Raw genomic sequence first — 15987 nt, forward strand, 5'->3', positions numbered from 1 at the left:
CAGGGACAGCTGGGGTGGTGGTGGTTTATATGTTTTGTGTTCCTATATTTTAATCTATTTATTTATTTATTTATTTAAAAAGCATTGGACCCCGCTCGCCGCCACATGAACAATTAATTCAGCGGGAGGTGCCCCGAGTTCTCTGTCTGTGGCTGACTTTGATTAGAAGGCGGAGCAGCAGCTGCGGAAAGCAAAGGGACCCTGCAGGCGGAGGGAGCCGTCCCTGGCCCTTTTAAGAGCAAGGCCCCTTTAAGGAGCGCTTCCTGCTCCGTCACGGCGCGTGCACAGCCCGGGGTTGGCCGGCCGGCCGGCCGGCTGCACCCTGCGACATTCAACTGGCTGCAAACTCCGCCCCGGCGCACCAGGAAAGAGCCTGCAGCCCCCTAGCTTGGGCCAGCGCAGGGAGCAGCAGCCGGGGCTCGCAGAAGCTCCCCCCCCCCCCAGGGCTTGGTAGCCGCAGCCAGGGGCAGGCAGAGCATCTTCTTCCCAGCCCAGGGAGCAGCAGGCAGAGCCCGGGGCAAGGGGCCGCCAGTCAGGGGATGCCAGGGCCAGTTCAGAGCTAGCCAGGGCCACAGGGGCCAGTGGGAACAAGTCAGCGGCAGGCCCTGCCTTGCACCCCCCGGGGGGAAACTGGCAGCAGCCGCGAGGAACCAGCCGAGCAGGGCCCCGCTCTGCCCGAGAGACACCCAGCGCAAGGCATTCCTGCGGCATTAGCTAATCCGGAGCCCAGCCGAGCAGCATCTGCCAGGCTCCGCCGCCCCTCTCCAGCGCTCCGTGGCCACCCAGCCTGCTGCTCCCCGCAGGAGCCCGCTGCTCTCCGCCCGCAAGCCCGGGGCCCCCTTGCTGATGCGCCATGGTCTCCTGGATAATCTGCCGCGTGGTAGTGTGAGTATGGTGCAGAGCTGGTTGGCTTGTGGGGAGGGAAAGGTAGAATCGCCCTTTGACCAAACCTGGCATCTCTCGTGCCACCTGGCTGCGTTTTGGGGATCGCTGTCGGGGACACGTAAAGTCACACCATGTTTCGGTGGCCTTGACAAAGCCATACCCCGCCAGCGCTGCTGGACTGCTGCCACCTCTGCGGTGGGAAGGGGGTACCGTGGGAAGGGGGTGCTGCCTGGGGTGGAGGTGGAATTCTAGCAGATACGGGAGCAAACCCCCAATTTATTAGTCACAGAAGTGGGGGGGTTTCTTAACTTCCCCGGGCGGGGCTCATGTCATTCAGTGTCTCCTCTAGAACAAGTAACAGGGGGTAGCCGTGTTAGTCTGTATCCACAAAAACAACGTGGAGTCTGGTGGCACCTTAAAGTCTTTAAAGTGCCACCGGACTCCTCGTTGTTTTCCTCTAGAACAGCATTCCTCGACTGTTTTGATACCTGGGACTAGCGTGCTGCCTTCCTAAACTGTGTCAGGGAGATCTCAGGGACCGGTCATTGAAAAACACTGCTCTAGGAGACCCACCTGGAGTAGATGGTATGTACAGATGCCTTGGAAGGAATATGGGTTGAGTTGAAACTGCTGGGACTTAAATCTGTGACCTCAGGCTGACTGAGTGTTTCAGACCTGAGGGTCAGACCAGCATGAGAGAATCCTAGAAATGTAGCACTGGAAGGCATCTCCAGAGGTCATCTACTCTAGTCCAGCCCCCTGTGCTGAGGCTGGACCAAGAAAATGTAGACAGTCCCTGACAGGTGTGATCCTGTCCTGCTTGTCACCTTTGACTTTTGTCTGACCCAGTTTGAGATGCCTCACTTACATTTCCTCTACCTCTAGGGTTGGCTTGAAATAAACTATATTACAAAGAAAGCATTTTGGTTTGAGGGCTACCCACAGAGTATCCTGTGCGCTTTAGCCAGCATGTGGGAAAGCCAGACATCGGCTTTCCTGCATTCCCAATAGCCTCAATCTCTCTCCGTCACTCTGCTGGTGGACATCTGTGCCCATTGGGTTCCCGAGACTCCCTTTGAAATGGCTTCTGAATTGTCAGTTCTTGGGACTCAGACCTGGAGTCTATTCGTGCCTCTGCTATTGAGCTGCTGGGTGACATTGGGCAAGTCACTTTGCTTATCCGTGCCTCAGTTTCCCCTCCCACCCTGTGTCCTGTCTATGTAGATGGTTCACTGTATGTGTGTGCACCCCCTTGCCCAATGGGGTTCCAGTCTCTGCTGGGGCCTCTGCAGGTTATGGGCATACAAATAACTGCTGCAAAGTGGGACCTGGAAGCACAGACTCTGCTGTTCGAAATCCATTTCAAGGCTGGTGCAAAGGGCGTTCTAGAATTGTTTGTTGAAAAGAACGCTTGTTTAACAGCTGGTGTAACAGTCAAAACACTTGTTCAACACCATGTCTGTTTGGGTGGCGGGGGCGGAACCTAACTAGTCTCAAATTCTAATAGCAAATCCAATTCTTTAATTGCCACTTAATAGGTAGCACCCCAAGGAAGGGGTCAGATGGTGAAACAGGGACAAAGTATTTCCAAAAACTGACCTTTTTTTGTGTGGTGTCTGTTCTGACTTACTAAATATTTAGCTCCTGGAGTTACAGCCAGTTGGTGGAGTCTGCCTTCAACTTGGCACCTTTCACCTCTACCCAGCCCCTGGAATGTGTGGTCTCCCTCCCCTACACCAGTCAGACAGCAGCCACCCAAAAGTAATGGCTATTTCTGACTGGCCTTGCTTTCTAAAATAAGGGCAAGTATCCTTCCTTGCTGTGGCATTCCACATAGTGCCCATCAGGGGCTCCTGGCATTTGGGCAGATTTGCCAGCTAATCTGGTAGGAATCTCCTTAGTAAAGGAGTGTTCTTTAGCAGCCACTCATTATGTAGCATTACCCCATAATCTTCCTGGCTAGCGAAAGCCCTACATGCTTGTGTCTGTGTGTGACAGGATGTCCCAGACAAGTCAGTTAATTTCCCATCTGGTAAGTGATCTCGTGTCACAGACTGCACAAGCTGGGTCACGTGCCAGCTTCCTGTCAGGGCTCCAAAGGCCACAGGTTAGGGCTTTGGTGTGCTAGGGATGCACCCACATGCCGGAGGTGGAGCGGGGGGAGCTTGGGGAGCTGCTAAAACACAAACTGTTGGGCTACTCACTATGGTAGGAGTTGGAAAGTGCAGCTGGGGCCTTGTCTGTACTGGGGATTTTAACCACCAGTGTAGCTCCGCCAGGGCAAACTCCCAGTGGAGACACGCTGTGCTGGGGGTGGGGGGGTGCTGGTGCAGCTACATCCGTGGCTGTGAACCCCGTGTAGGAGACAGCAGGGTGGATATGATTTAAATCATGATTTAAATCACTGGTCAGGAAGACTCGATTTAATCATGGATTTCTACATAAGAGTGCATTCTTGTTGGTTGTTACCAACCTGAAGATCCTGCATGTTCAGACATGTTCCTTTCATCATCTTCAACGCAGCTTCCTCCTGAGAAGGAACACTTCTCATGATGCTGTTTCATTCAGGCAACCAGGCCTTGCATTACTTTGTTGCACTGTTTGCATTTTGTACGCATGCCTGTCTTACCCACAGGTAGAGGAACTTCATTAAAATATTTTCAAACTGGGTCTCTTTTACGGCCTGCTGCCATTATAGGTTTTCCCTATAATGGTATGGTAGATCTCAAATCAATGAAGGGTACACTCAGAAAGACCTCAAGACTTCTGGAATATGCTGTTCAAACAGTTTCACTTTTGTTTCTACTGCCTGTCCCTCCCTTCCCGTGTTTTTCTCCAGACTTCTTCTCCTTGTCCAGATCTATTCCGCCTCCAACAATCTTCTATTCATTGAACTTTTTGAAACTTTGCACTTTTAGAGAGAGGTAAGGGATTGACTCTGTGTACACAAATTTGCAGAGGGACAATAGGGTTGAGGTCTGTTATTTCTCACCTCTATATATTTATTTAAAAATACTTTTGCTGTAAACAAGCATTTTATCTTTGGAGACACAAATCCACAGTTTGAGAACTTCAAAACTAAGCATCTCTGATGGTATCTTGTAGACTGAGCACAGAGTCCCGTTGGGTAGATAGAAAGATTAACCTAAATAATCTATACAGAAGCCCCTGGAACCTCAAAAGATTGGGTCCCTAATGCATGAGCTATTGGAACTTGTTTAAGAAAAGTTTCGTAAATATTAGATGAATATATTGTCTCATACTATCGAATTAGAGTTTATAATCCCTGTTCCATGATGCCATATCTTTGAGCTATAATGTATCTTAATGAACACTATTTTTAGATAGTTTTTTTTCTCAAAAAGCATTTTATCAAAAAAATCGGATTTTTTTTTTAATTATTATTTTTTTAAAATCATTGATTTTTATCCACACTGGGAGACAGTAATGGTGACCCTGGGAAGAACTTGTGCACCCCTCCACCCAAGACGCGGGGCATGGAGCTGCAGTTTCCTGAGTGGTGGGGGGAAGCTTCTTGACTACTGCCACTTGGCCTGGTTTTGCTCTCCTGCTCCCAGCCTTGTGACGGTTGCGTGTTAATGTGTAACCCGGACACTGTGGGCTGGGGACCCTGCAAGGACAGACAGCAGAGGGCTGGTAGCTCTGAGTTTGCCTTTAAGGTGAGGGAGGCTGTAGTGTTTGCAGAATACTATGTTCAGGGACGGTGGGGATAGAGGAGAGAGTCACCTCCCTGAAGAGCCGTTGCTGGTGGATTTGGGCCTTCTCTGTTAATGACCTGCCTCGTGCATCACAGCTGGGGTTGACTCTGAGTGGGGAGTGCTGGGCCCGGCTGTATAGGGTATCGCTTGCCCCCAGTGGGAGGTAGCCTGTGCAGTGACTTCCTAAAGTGGGGCTGGGGGACGGTTTTACTGTGGCCTCCCCATCTCTCTGCCATAGGTGATGTGGTGGCAGTCAGATCCAGAGCACAGGCATGCATGGACTGGCTGGTCTGCAGCTCTAGATAGGCTGCAGGAGTAAACATGTTTAAATAGGGCTGTGGCTAACCTGTGTAATAATGTGTTTTTTCTTGCCAGTGTGGGCCACCTCCTGGCCTCCACTTCTACCAGGGCTAAAGCCAGGTTCTCAAACGTGGTTGTGTGGGGCCAGCGTAGGAGAGCAAAGCTGGGGTACAGCCTGGATTTATATTTGGTTACCTGGGTGTAGGCAAGGGGCCCTCTCTGGCTGGGAGCTAGAAGACACTGGTAGCCGAGTTTTCAGAGCTAAGCATATCTGCCCTGGTGGGCTGGCATGGAGAAGCCAGTGCATTCTGGCTGGGCTAGCAAAATGGGGTGCGTGCAATGGGCTGAGTCTAGCAAAGCGGTTTGGGCTGGGGCTCATACGCCCTTATGCTAGCGGACAGAGCTCTGGACTATGACTCGGGAGACTTGGGCTCTGTTCTCAGCTCTGCCACTGGCCTGCTGGATGACCTTGGGCAAATCGCTTCAGCTACCTGTGCCTCAGTTTCCCCATCTATAAAATTGGGGGGCGGGGTCAATGTTACCGACCTGGTTTGTTAAAGTACTGGGAGATCTACAGATGAATGGCTGGTACCTGCCCAATAAGGCAGCATTGGCAGTGTACTGCAGACCAGACTCCCCATTGCCCGTTACACCTGGAATCCTGGTCGTCCTGATGCATCCTAACAATCCGCGTTTATGGCACTTTACATCTTCGGAGTCCCATGGTAACCCAGCACGCTTCCAGCTCTTCAGTTGCTATCTCTGGCTCTCCTGATAGAAGAGTGAGGCTAAGTTCAGCCACCCCACCCTGCAGCTCCGGTGCCATCTGGGTGAAGCAGCAGAGGCCAGATGTGCCTGAGGAATTCCCCAAGAGGAGCTGTGGTGGGCCGCACAGGCGGGATGGGGTGTCCATGCAGCTGCCTCTCAGCTGTCAGGCTGACCAGGGGGACTGCATGTGCCTGGACTCGCAGAGGTACCTGCTGATTGTAATCTCCTGCCTTCGTGTTGGCTCGGAAGAGGGTGCAGGGGATTCGGTTGGTGGCGGCAGGAATGCGATGCAGCGGGGGCTGGGTTCGGGATGATGTCATCTATGTGTTTTTTAAAATAAATTTCATCTGAACGAGACACATGGGAGTAACTGGGAGAAGTGCAGCTACTGCTGGGGCCGGGGGCTGGCTGGTGCTGTTCTCTCAGGGTGATTCATGCTGCCCACACGGCTCTGCAGCCTCGCTCAGACTCTACCATTGCTCGCTGCTGCTGCATTACAGAAGCCTTCCATCTCCTTGCTCCCCATCTCTCCCAGTGCCCTGCTCCCCCGTGTCCCTCTCCACTTCAGCACTTCTGGCAGCAGGGCCAGGTTCCCGAGGGCCATGCCCTGCCCCATGGGCCGGCTCTAGCAGTGTCCCTCCCCTCCCCCCAGTGTGTTGGAACCTGTTGGTAACCAGTTCCGGCGAGGAAGTGCAGCCTGATGTCATCCTGTGATTTAGCAGCAGCCCGTTGGACTGGCTTGGCTTGTGTAACCAGGAGCCGGTGTGGCAGCCCAGGCACGTTAACTAGCCATGCTCCAGGTGTGTGCTCACAGGTGCCGTCAGACTGGTAGCAGGGAGGGGAATGCAGTCCAGAGGGATGATGCTATGGATGAGACTGATACGCCCTAGAGTTTGAAGGCTGGAGCAGGAAGTGTGTCAGGGAAATAGGACCTGAAATCAGACTCCCCATTAAAGGGTGCTTGGAGGGGGGCAGGACATGACCCAGGTTGAAGGGTGGCAGAGGTAGCACCATGCTACAGAACAACCTGCCACTAGCTCAGAAAAGGGCTTAAATCCTGAACACACTGCAGCCCCGGTCGGGGCAGTTGCCTGACACGCTGGATTTACCTGAGCTTTCCTTCCGCTTGTTGCTTTGGCTCCACTGCCGTGATGTGTCTGTGAAATGGGGTGACCTGGGGAGGGCTGGTGCACGTGGGCCAGGTGAGCGTGGGCAGGATGTGGCGTATCCTGACCTGTCAGTGCTAATAGCTGTTCCCCGTTGGGAAGTGGGTGTAGCCGTCAGGATCGCCTGCAGGCTCTGCAGAAGTTGTGCTGCTCTGGCTAATTACTGGTTTGGCTGGTATCTGTCATGGGGTTCAGGCGCTCTGCCTGCCTGGGATGCTTGGGAGGGTGGCCCTGTGTCACAGGGAGCTGGCCTGGATACAGGCTCTACTTTCCCTCCCGGTACCACCACCGAGTCCTTCCCGCTGCATCTTTCTTGCTGCCAGTCAGCTGCCGCCCTGTCTCCTTTCACTGGAGCTCCAGAGGGAGAGGAGCAGCGTTCCCTGGGCAGAGGCACCGGGGCAGCATGGTGCTGGAGGCTGTGAAGGCAAAGCTGCGGAGCAGAGCCAGGCAATGCTGCTTCTCTCTGCTGGCCCTGCTCTACGTGTGGTGGCCGGCCTTTCTCACCCCCTCTCTCTGTTACAGGCTGGTGTTCGGGATGCTCTATCCGGCCTATGCCTCCTACAAGGCAGTGAAAACCAAGAACATCCGGGAATACGTGAGTATGAGGAGCGGGGAGGGCTCTGTGAGTTATTGTGTCCAGGCACAGAGGACCTGGTGGGGAGGGGGACCCTAGGGAAGAGACCAGGGAGGCAGATTACCTGGGGGGCGTTGCGCCAGACGTGAAAGCAGCAGGGCTGATTTCCCTGCCCCCCTGAGGCTGGCAACAAGAGGGCAGTGGGGTGGGGGTGCACGATCGGTTTGCTGGGAGCAGGGATGAGTGTGGAGAGGCTGAGTGCCTGGGCTCTGATCCCCACGTTATGCACCTGTCTCCCACCTCTGCTGTGGGGACGGTGACCCGGGCTGACCCTGTGGGGCAGCGAGGATGAACTCGTGTGTGTGAAGCACCAGGCATGTTTTTTCCAAAGGGATTAAATTCCCATGGTCCTAAACTCAAGGGCTGGTATGCGATTCTGCTGTAAAAGCCGTGCCCCCTCCAGCAGCAGAGTGGCATTCTGACCACTGCAGGGGTGGGGAAATGTGTCTGGGGGCTTGGACCCGAGGGCTAATAGCAGGCGAAGGGCCCTACCCCCTTTGTGAAAGGCAGATAGGGCTACCCCAGGGCTTGCGTGGCAGCCTGCCCCTCCCCTCCTCGGCTGGCTCTGAGCCCTGCAGGCTGGCATGGGTATGTGCAAGGGGAAGGCTGTCACGGTCCGTGCTGGCTAACCTGCTCCCCCGTCCCTGCAGGTCCGCTGGATGATGTACTGGATTGTGTTTGCGCTTTTCATGGCTACGGAGACCCTCACGGATACGTTCGTTTCCTGGTAAGGCACCAGCCTTGAGGGCCTCCTCCTGGTGGGCACGGGTGGCTTCCCTGCAGGAGGCCCTCTGGACCGTACAGAGCCCACTGCAGGGCCGTATCCTGTACAAGGAACTGATGCTTCAGAGTGATGTCACTTGGAGCATGCCTGAGCCTAGCCATCCGCTGTAGGGAGGTGGGCTGGGTTTATGGCTTGTCCCTTCCCACAGCTGCTTGTCTGCCCACCCATATCCTAGTTTCTGTCCCAGGACGTGGCCTCAAAGGGTCTGCAAGTGCCCTCTGATCCACTGCCGCATGCCAAGGGGAAGGGAAGGAACAACCCCCTCCGTGCCATCCCAGTTGTTCATCCGTCCATCTGGGTCTCCTGCGTGTTTGCCACCACCCTGTGGGCTGCCAAGCCCCTCTCTGTCCTGCTTTAGCAAGGGTGGAATTGATTGACCCTCTCCCTTCATGCCCACTGGGGATGAGCTGGGGGACTCGCTGGACCTGATAGCTGCTCCCCAGCCCCAGCCTGCAATCCTTTCAGTCCAGAAGCAGAAAGCTCCCTGAAATTCCCCACTCCCCCTCTTGGTGGACAGAGCAATGGGGGTTGCAGCCGCTGAGTTGCTCTGCATTGAGCCATCTCGCCATGAGGGTGAAGGGCAGAGGCATGAGGTGTTGGGGTCTGGGGGCCACGGGTACCCCCTCACTGCTGCATTCTCAATCTGGCAGGTTTCCCTTCTACTATGAGATCAAGATGGCATTTGTCGTGTGGCTGCTTTCCCCCTACACCAAGGGAGCCAGCCTGCTCTACCGGAAATTCGTGCACCCCACGCTGTCCCGCAGAGAGAAGGTAACGGGTCACTTGTCCCCACGCTCTCGCTGTGCTTCTGAGGTTCAGCAAAGCCGCCATCCCTCCCTCGGGTAGCTGCATTGTTAGCACTTAAAGTGAGGGGCTGGCTGGCCGTGCTGATCAGAATGGAAGCAGGCACTGTGCAGCCTTTCTGCACCCTGTTCTCCCAACACCCCTCAATCCTGACCCGCATCCCCCTCACTGTTACAATTCAGAGCCCCAGCCAAGTCATAGTTTTGTTTTGTTTTTTTTAAAAGCCAGCAGAGGTCATTCTGACCATCTACTCTGATTTCCTGCATAGTACAGGCCAGTGAACCTCCCACAGGACTTCCTGCATCTAGCACATACCTTGTGGTTGAGCTAGAACTTTTTCTTTATTTATAAAAAAAACAAAAAAAAAAAAGTCATCTGGTCTTGATCTTAAAATCTCTGCTGTTGTCCCTCAGTCCTGCCCTGTAGCACTGCCTGTTGTTCCAGTCCTGAGCTTCCCCGCACAGCTCTGCCAATGCTCCTCTGCCTGACCTGCTGAACTCCCTTTAAATCCATTTAAAGGACAGTTCCTTGGTGGGGGGGCTTTTATTCAACTTCCTAGGAGGCTTTAAAGCCATTGCGTTAACCCTGAACTCCCCAGCCCTAGCGGGGGGGGAGAGGGGGGGGCGGGTGTGTGTGGGGGGGGCAGTAACAGGGCTGTGTGCAGGATTCCTGCATGGTTCTCGGTGTAGGGGTATAGTTGCATGGACTCTGTATCTCTGTCGCCCGCATCGGAAGGAGCCAGTGCTGCATGAGTGGAAGACGTGGCCCCGTGGGGCTCATAGCTCAGTAACTCCTCCCAAACAAAGCAATGTGCGGGGTAGGATGGCAAGGCGAGACCCCGACTGGAACAAGCTAGCGCTGCAGTTGAGTTTAAGGGGTACAGAGCTCCCAAGGCCAGGCGGACATTGGCTCAGGCCTCTCCGCTGGCACAGCTGTGTGGGGTTCCTGGTGCCCTTGTGTCTTGGAGCAGGTGGATTCCTCTTCTTCCTTCCCAAGGTGGGATCTGGGCCTGGCCCCGGGGAATGCTCACTGTGCTGTGTCTCTGCAGGAAATCGACCTGTACATCACCCAGGCCAAGGAGCGCGGCTACGAGACCATGGTGAACTTCGGCAAGAAGAGCCTCAACATCGCAGCCACAGCTGCCGTCCAAGCTGCAGCTAAGGTACCTGATCTCCCTGGGTGATTTGGGAGGCTGTTGTGGCCTTGGAACATCCCAGTAAAAAACCAGCAGAGCTGGCAGATGCCAGTGACAGACTGTGCCATGGCGTGGACCGCGTGCTTGGGGCTGCTGTGTGGTACCCACACCTCCTGGCAGCTCGCAGCCCTAGCGTTCCAGATGCATGCCCAGGTTACTGTTAGTTTACCGTGGCTTTGAGGTTAGGTTTAACCCCACAGTCTAGCCAGAAACTCGCTGCTCCTGCCCCTCCAGAGGTAATGCTGCTGCTGCTGCTGCTGCTGCTCTCCTTGGACCAGCGTGCCGCCCCGTCTCTGCACCTCGCACACAGATGCAGCTTTGCCCGTTTTTCCTGTTTACCAGGTGCTTATTAAGCTGGATTCCACTGAGCTCTCCCGTAACCTTCCCCACCCCCAGTGTCTGAGGCACATAACATCCTGCTTAGAGGCCTCCTACCAAGTGGAAAAATCAGAGGAAATAATCAGGCTTGGCTGCCCAGGAGCTGGGTGTTTCAAAGCAAGCCGTGCTGCCAAGGGGCTAGCACTCAGGACTGGGTTCTGTTCCTGACTTGCTGCAAGTTCCCTCTCTTCTGTACCTGGGTCCCTGTCTAGCCAGTGGGCACCCGCCTGGTAAAGCGTTTTGAGATCTCTAGGTGAGACGTGTCACTTAAGTGCCTGTGTTTACTTGGTAAATGCCTACCTGACCTCTATTCAGCGGGGTGAACCACCCCCACCCAACAACCCACTGGGGTTATGGACTGTCCCAGCTGTGTTAGCCCCCACGGGGCAGTACTTTGCATGAAGCTTCCCCCGAGGCTCCATTCTCTGCAGGAGTCACTTGGCCATGGTGCAACTAGCCCCTTGCCCCTCCTTGCCTGGGTGTTGAGTTGCGGCAGCAGATCTAGGTGCTCCGAGCTGCCACTGCAGCCTGGTGTGTGACTTCAACGCAGGGTGTCCCTGACCTGGTCTCTCACCATCTCCCCCATCCCGTTTGCCTGGCAGAGCCAGGGAGCCCTGGCCGGGCGTCTGCGCAGCTTCAGCATGCAGGACCTGCGTGCCATCCCTGACGATGCCCCCGTGCACTACGAAGACCCCTTGTACCTGGAGGAGCAGGAGATGAGGAGGCGGCCGATAGGTGAGAGGCAAGAGCATGGAGGGGAGGGGACTAAGTCCTGGGGATCTAGGGTTTGTAAAAGCTCTAACGGAAGTGCAGCTTAGTTCTCTCTGGAACCCGTAACCCACTGGGTGCTGGCTAGCTCCTTCGGATCCGGGGCTGGGCTGGGGAGACTTCCCTGGCCACCGAGAGATGGGGCTGGGGCCAGGACTCTCCTGAGGAACTGGGCCCAAGCCCTGTCCAAGGCTTCACCTCCAAAGGGGCAGAGGGCTGGGCAGGAGGGGAGCTGCTCCACACTTGGAGGAGGAGGCAGGGTGGGTTTGTGGCCAAACTCCCCTCCTGCAGCAACGCTGCTAATGTCGGGTCAGGCTGGCCTCCAGCATCTCCTAAACTGGAGAGAGGGAAGGTGTGACTTAGAAAGCCTTGTGGGAGATGGACCCTGTGTACAGGATTTGGGGTGAGCGGGATTCCAGAGCTGGTCAGAATGGTGCGGCTGGCTGGAAGGGGGCATACCAGCTCCTGCATAGAACGTGCTTGCTGCACGTATAGGGTGTGGGAGCAGCTCTGCAGGGCCAGTGGGTAGAGGAAGGGCAGATGGCTCAGGGCGAGGCCTGGGACTGAGTTGGGAAAACTAGGTTTTATTCCTGGCATTGTGGTGCTGGGTGAGTTGCTCCTGATGTCTGCCAGCCTCAGTTTCCCCACCTGGAGGATGGCTCGCCAGGTTAATTGGTGTCGGTAAAGCACTCTATGGTGCTCTGACAGAAGGTGCTAGAGAAGAGCAAAAACTGAAGCCCATAAGGGAGACAGCATTGTCCTGATTGCAATGGCTTTGCCTCATTGCTGGAAGGCAGTGTGGCTTAGTGGATAAAGCACCGCACTGGGACTGTGGAGACCTGGGTTCTGCTGGCCTGCTGTGTGACCTGGGGCAATTCACTGCACCTCTGTGCCTCAGTTTCCCATCTGTAAAATGGGGATAATGGTAATGTCCTCCTCTTGTAAAGTGCTTTGAGATCTAGGGATGAGAAGTGCTAGATAAGAGCTGAGAGTTAACAACATCACATTGGCACAAACTGAAGGTGTTGAGGGAGGAAAGGGGGAATCTCTCTGAAAGGCTCCTCCTGCCCAGTCCTCAGCGTAGCAACCAGAGCTCTCTGCCTGTCTCCCTGACTTTGGCTTTCCAAAGCCCCAATTACACATCTGTGCTCATGGCAGGCAGAGGGATTTGGAGCGAGCCTGGTTCAGAAGCAGCCTCTGATAATTAGCAGCTGTGGCTAGAGAACATTGCGAAAGGCAGTGGAGGGTTCAAAGCCTGCCCTCTTGCCAGCGTGGCACTTGGCTTCTAAAGAGATGAGCATGTGCCAAGGGCTGCAGCAGGAATCCACTCCCACCCCTGTGCCATCCACTGATCCAGCACTGGGCTTTCTCCCCCCCGCCACCCAAAAGGTTACAGAACTGCCTCGGCCGGCCGGCAGCCTGGGCACGAGAGTGACACGGAGGAAGAGGAGTGCTGGTCGGACTCCCAGATCTCTCCCAAGACTCTGCCCCGCAGCCGGGACTTCGCGCTATCCAAAACAATCTCCAGGAGCCAGAGCCTGCGCGTCGTGAAGAAGAGACCCCAAGTCAAAGAGGTGAAGATTCAAGCAGACTGTGTCCTGCCTTGCTGCACCAGCCCTGCTGTCCTGGGAGACCCATGGGCCGGGAGCTGTGCCAGTGTCTGCCCCGGGCTTCGGTGCTGGGGAGGGCTGTGCCCTCGGGTGGGGGGGAAGGTGGGAGCCTGTTTCCACCATCATGGTTTCTAAAGGGCACCCTGACTGCTTGGGGGGCAGCTCAGCACATGGAGCCGCCTTGGGAGAGGGGAGTTAACGGAGCGACGTTGGTGGGGCGTTAACGGAGCGACGTTGGTGGGGCGAGTGCTTCGAAGGAGGCCTGACTCGCTTCTCCTCCCTTGCAGGGCTCTTCCAGGCTGGTGCGGGGCCGGGCGAGGAAGAAGACGGTGCAGCCGGATCAGGACAGTTAGTCAGCCCGCAAGAGCTGGGCTTCACCAGGAATCTTAACCTGACATGATTTGGCTGCCACACCAGGGCGGCATGTGTCTCCCTGGGGCCATGTGCCACTTCCTGCTACATGCCTGGCAGAGGAGATTGCTGTTTCTAATGGGGCAGGAGGTCCCCATACACTCCACTGTAAATATCTTGTCCCTCCCCTGTCCTGATAGGTCCCTGTACCTTCCTGTCAACATCCTGCTGCTCTCTCTGCCCCAGGAGCTGCCTCTACGCACAATGGTCCCCATCCCCCTCGGTGTAAATAGCCCAGCACCAGGCCTGTTGCACTCTGCGTGTGGGCTTCACTCTCGACCCCCCTGCTGTTCTGCTGGGCCCTAGCATGACTCCTCCATAGCTGGGTTAGCGGCACTTTAGACCATGGAGCTATTCTCCTGAGCTACTTCACGTGCCCTGTCACTGTCCCAAGGGAATGGCCCCCCTGTGCTTCCATCGATCTGCTGCAGGTCAGCTCCAGTGACTCTGACCCGTCCTGCTCCCATCCTCCCTCTGACCCACGTAGTTCTGCCCGCCCAGGGCCGTCTCTTACATCCCTGCTACTAGTCTCGTAGGGCGACGGCTCTTGTTTCACTCAGGTTTCTCTGCTGTCTGCCACTGCCCAGCTTGGGAGTGCTCTGCCCCGCCGGGTGTGCCTGAATGCCCTGGGCGGGTGCCATGAACTGCTTTCTCTCCTGCTTGTGGGCCAGGAGCTGTGGGGAGTAGCAGCCTGGACCAGGCCCAGGAGGGTCACAGGCACGCTGTGTCCCGGGCGTTACATCCTCCTGCTCTTCAGTCTCTAATGCACAGGTTTGGGGGGATATTTATTTTAGCGTAACTAGCAGTTGCCTTATGGAATCTGAGAGACCCTCTCCGGTCCCTCTCTTCCTGGGGGTTCACCACAGCACGTTTGTGGCTGAAATGACTGACGCTTTAAGCCAAGCAGAGCACTTCTGTGAGCGGTCAACTCTCCAGAGATCTGTCTTGGATCAAATGATCCACCTCTGAATGGAACGTACATATCAGCCCAGAGGCTCCCTTAGTTACTGTCTTGGTGACTTCTTCTAAACATCCCAGCCTTATCGAAAGGCAGAGGTGCGATGCGGTGAGAACTTCCCCTGCCATCTAAGTTACACGAAACCAAAGACATCAAATGCCAAAAATCCATGTGCTCCTTTGCCTTTAGACCCAGAACACAGCGCTGGGAGCTGGTCACCTCTCTGCCCCATGTGGATTTCTGTACCATCCCATCTCCCCTGACAGCACCTCAAGGATCAGACCCTCCACAGTCTTGCCTCAAATCCTTGTTACTTGAAAACAGACTAACTGATTGCTCTCTAGCCCCACTTCTGTGTCCTTCACTCTCAGCTGTTTTTTATGTGAGACCCTCATGTATAGACCTTTTGTATATTTAAATACATGAACTTGTGAAATGAGCTGGTCTGGGAGTTTCTTTTGAGTAGAAAATTGTCCCCTCTCAAGAACAAAGCACGGAAGTGTGGCCTGCAGGCTTAGGGTCCTGCAGTTGGGGTCCGTTAGCAACCCCACCCGCCGTGTCTGTACAGCACCCAGCACATGGGGACTCCAGAGTGAAATATTGTTAATGCAGCTGTACTCTTCCCACATGCCTTCTAGTAGAGGGTCTGAAATGCTTTAAAGACACCTGCTTTCTCCCCACTCTGACTCCATAAGGTGGGTATTCCCCTTTTATAGATGGGGGAAACTGAGGCACAGAAAACCAATGATAAAGCTGTACAAGGAGTGGGCACCAAAGCTGGGCATTCCAGTCCCCCTTTCTAATCACAAGTGAGCACTCTTTGTATGGGATTGAGATGCTGCTGGCTGTTTAGACATGGTGCTGTGCTGGGGAATGAAATGTTAGTCTAAAAAATCATCAAAGCAAATCCACCGTCATGGGCAAAGGTGGGGTGGGTGGGAGTCTGTAGGTAGGGCAGCAAATGCTCCTATTCCGGCTGAGATGAATCTCAGACCCGTGCCTTGTCCTTGGGGTAGAACCAGCTGTACCCCAAGGACAGCGTCTGTTGTAGCTCTCTTTAAAGAGTTTTTGAGGCCTGTGCTGGGAATTACACTGGTGATCCTTACTGCAGCTGGGATGAGATGACTATAAAGCTCCTAAATTAATGCAATGGCTACAAAACAGCACAGATTCTAGATAAGAAAATGTGCTACAGGTACTCTATAGTATGTCCACAAAATAGTGGATAAAGGAGTACCAGATGAAATTGCTTCTTTGGACTTCCAAAGGGCCTTTGGCAAAGTCCTTCAAAAGAACTGGCTAAGGAAGCAAAGTAGTCCTGGAGTTGAGAGGCAAAGTACTGTCCTACACTAGAAAGTGGCTAATAATAGAAAAGAGAGTAGGCATAAATGCTTAATTGTTAGTATAGTAGAAGGCAATGTTGGGGGAGCCATAGCGTTCCCCTCTAGCACTGGTGTCTAAAGCATTCGGAAGATCTTTTGGATGAGAACTATCCCTTTGTTCTGTTTGTACAGCGCCTGGCGCATGGGGCCCTGGTTCATGACTGAGGCTCTTAGGTGCTACTACAAAACAAGTACTAATGGTGATCTGGGAAAGAGGATGAACCA

The 15987-nt window shown here is 54.6% G+C and overlaps 1 protein-coding gene across 2 annotated transcripts; it reads left to right on the top strand.

Moving 5' to 3' along the window:
- The first annotated feature begins 441 nt into the window (after positions 1-441).
- Positions 442-14819, top strand: REEP4 (receptor accessory protein 4). Of its 2 annotated transcripts, XM_024217685.3 has the most exons (8): positions 442-885; positions 7361-7433; positions 8123-8199; positions 8907-9027; positions 10109-10222; positions 11236-11368; positions 12791-12975; positions 13299-14819. In XM_024217685.3, the coding sequence occupies exons 1-8, from the start codon at positions 854-856 to the stop codon at positions 13362-13364; spliced, it is 801 nt and encodes a 266-aa protein (XP_024073453.1). In that variant the 5' UTR covers positions 442-853; the 3' UTR covers positions 13365-14819. The 2 variants fall into 2 exon arrangements, with proteins under 2 accessions (XP_024073453.1, XP_024073452.1); XM_024217684.2 differs by lacking the exon at positions 442-885 and having other exon boundaries at positions 4287-7433.
- Positions 14820-15987: the final 1168 nt, after the last annotated feature.

Source organism: Terrapene carolina, unplaced genomic scaffold (genome assembly GCF_002925995.2).
Source record: "Terrapene carolina triunguis isolate 2854851 unplaced genomic scaffold, T_m_triunguis-2.0 Scaffold53, whole genome shotgun sequence".
Lineage (NCBI taxonomy): Eukaryota > Metazoa > Chordata > Testudines > Emydidae > Terrapene > Terrapene triunguis.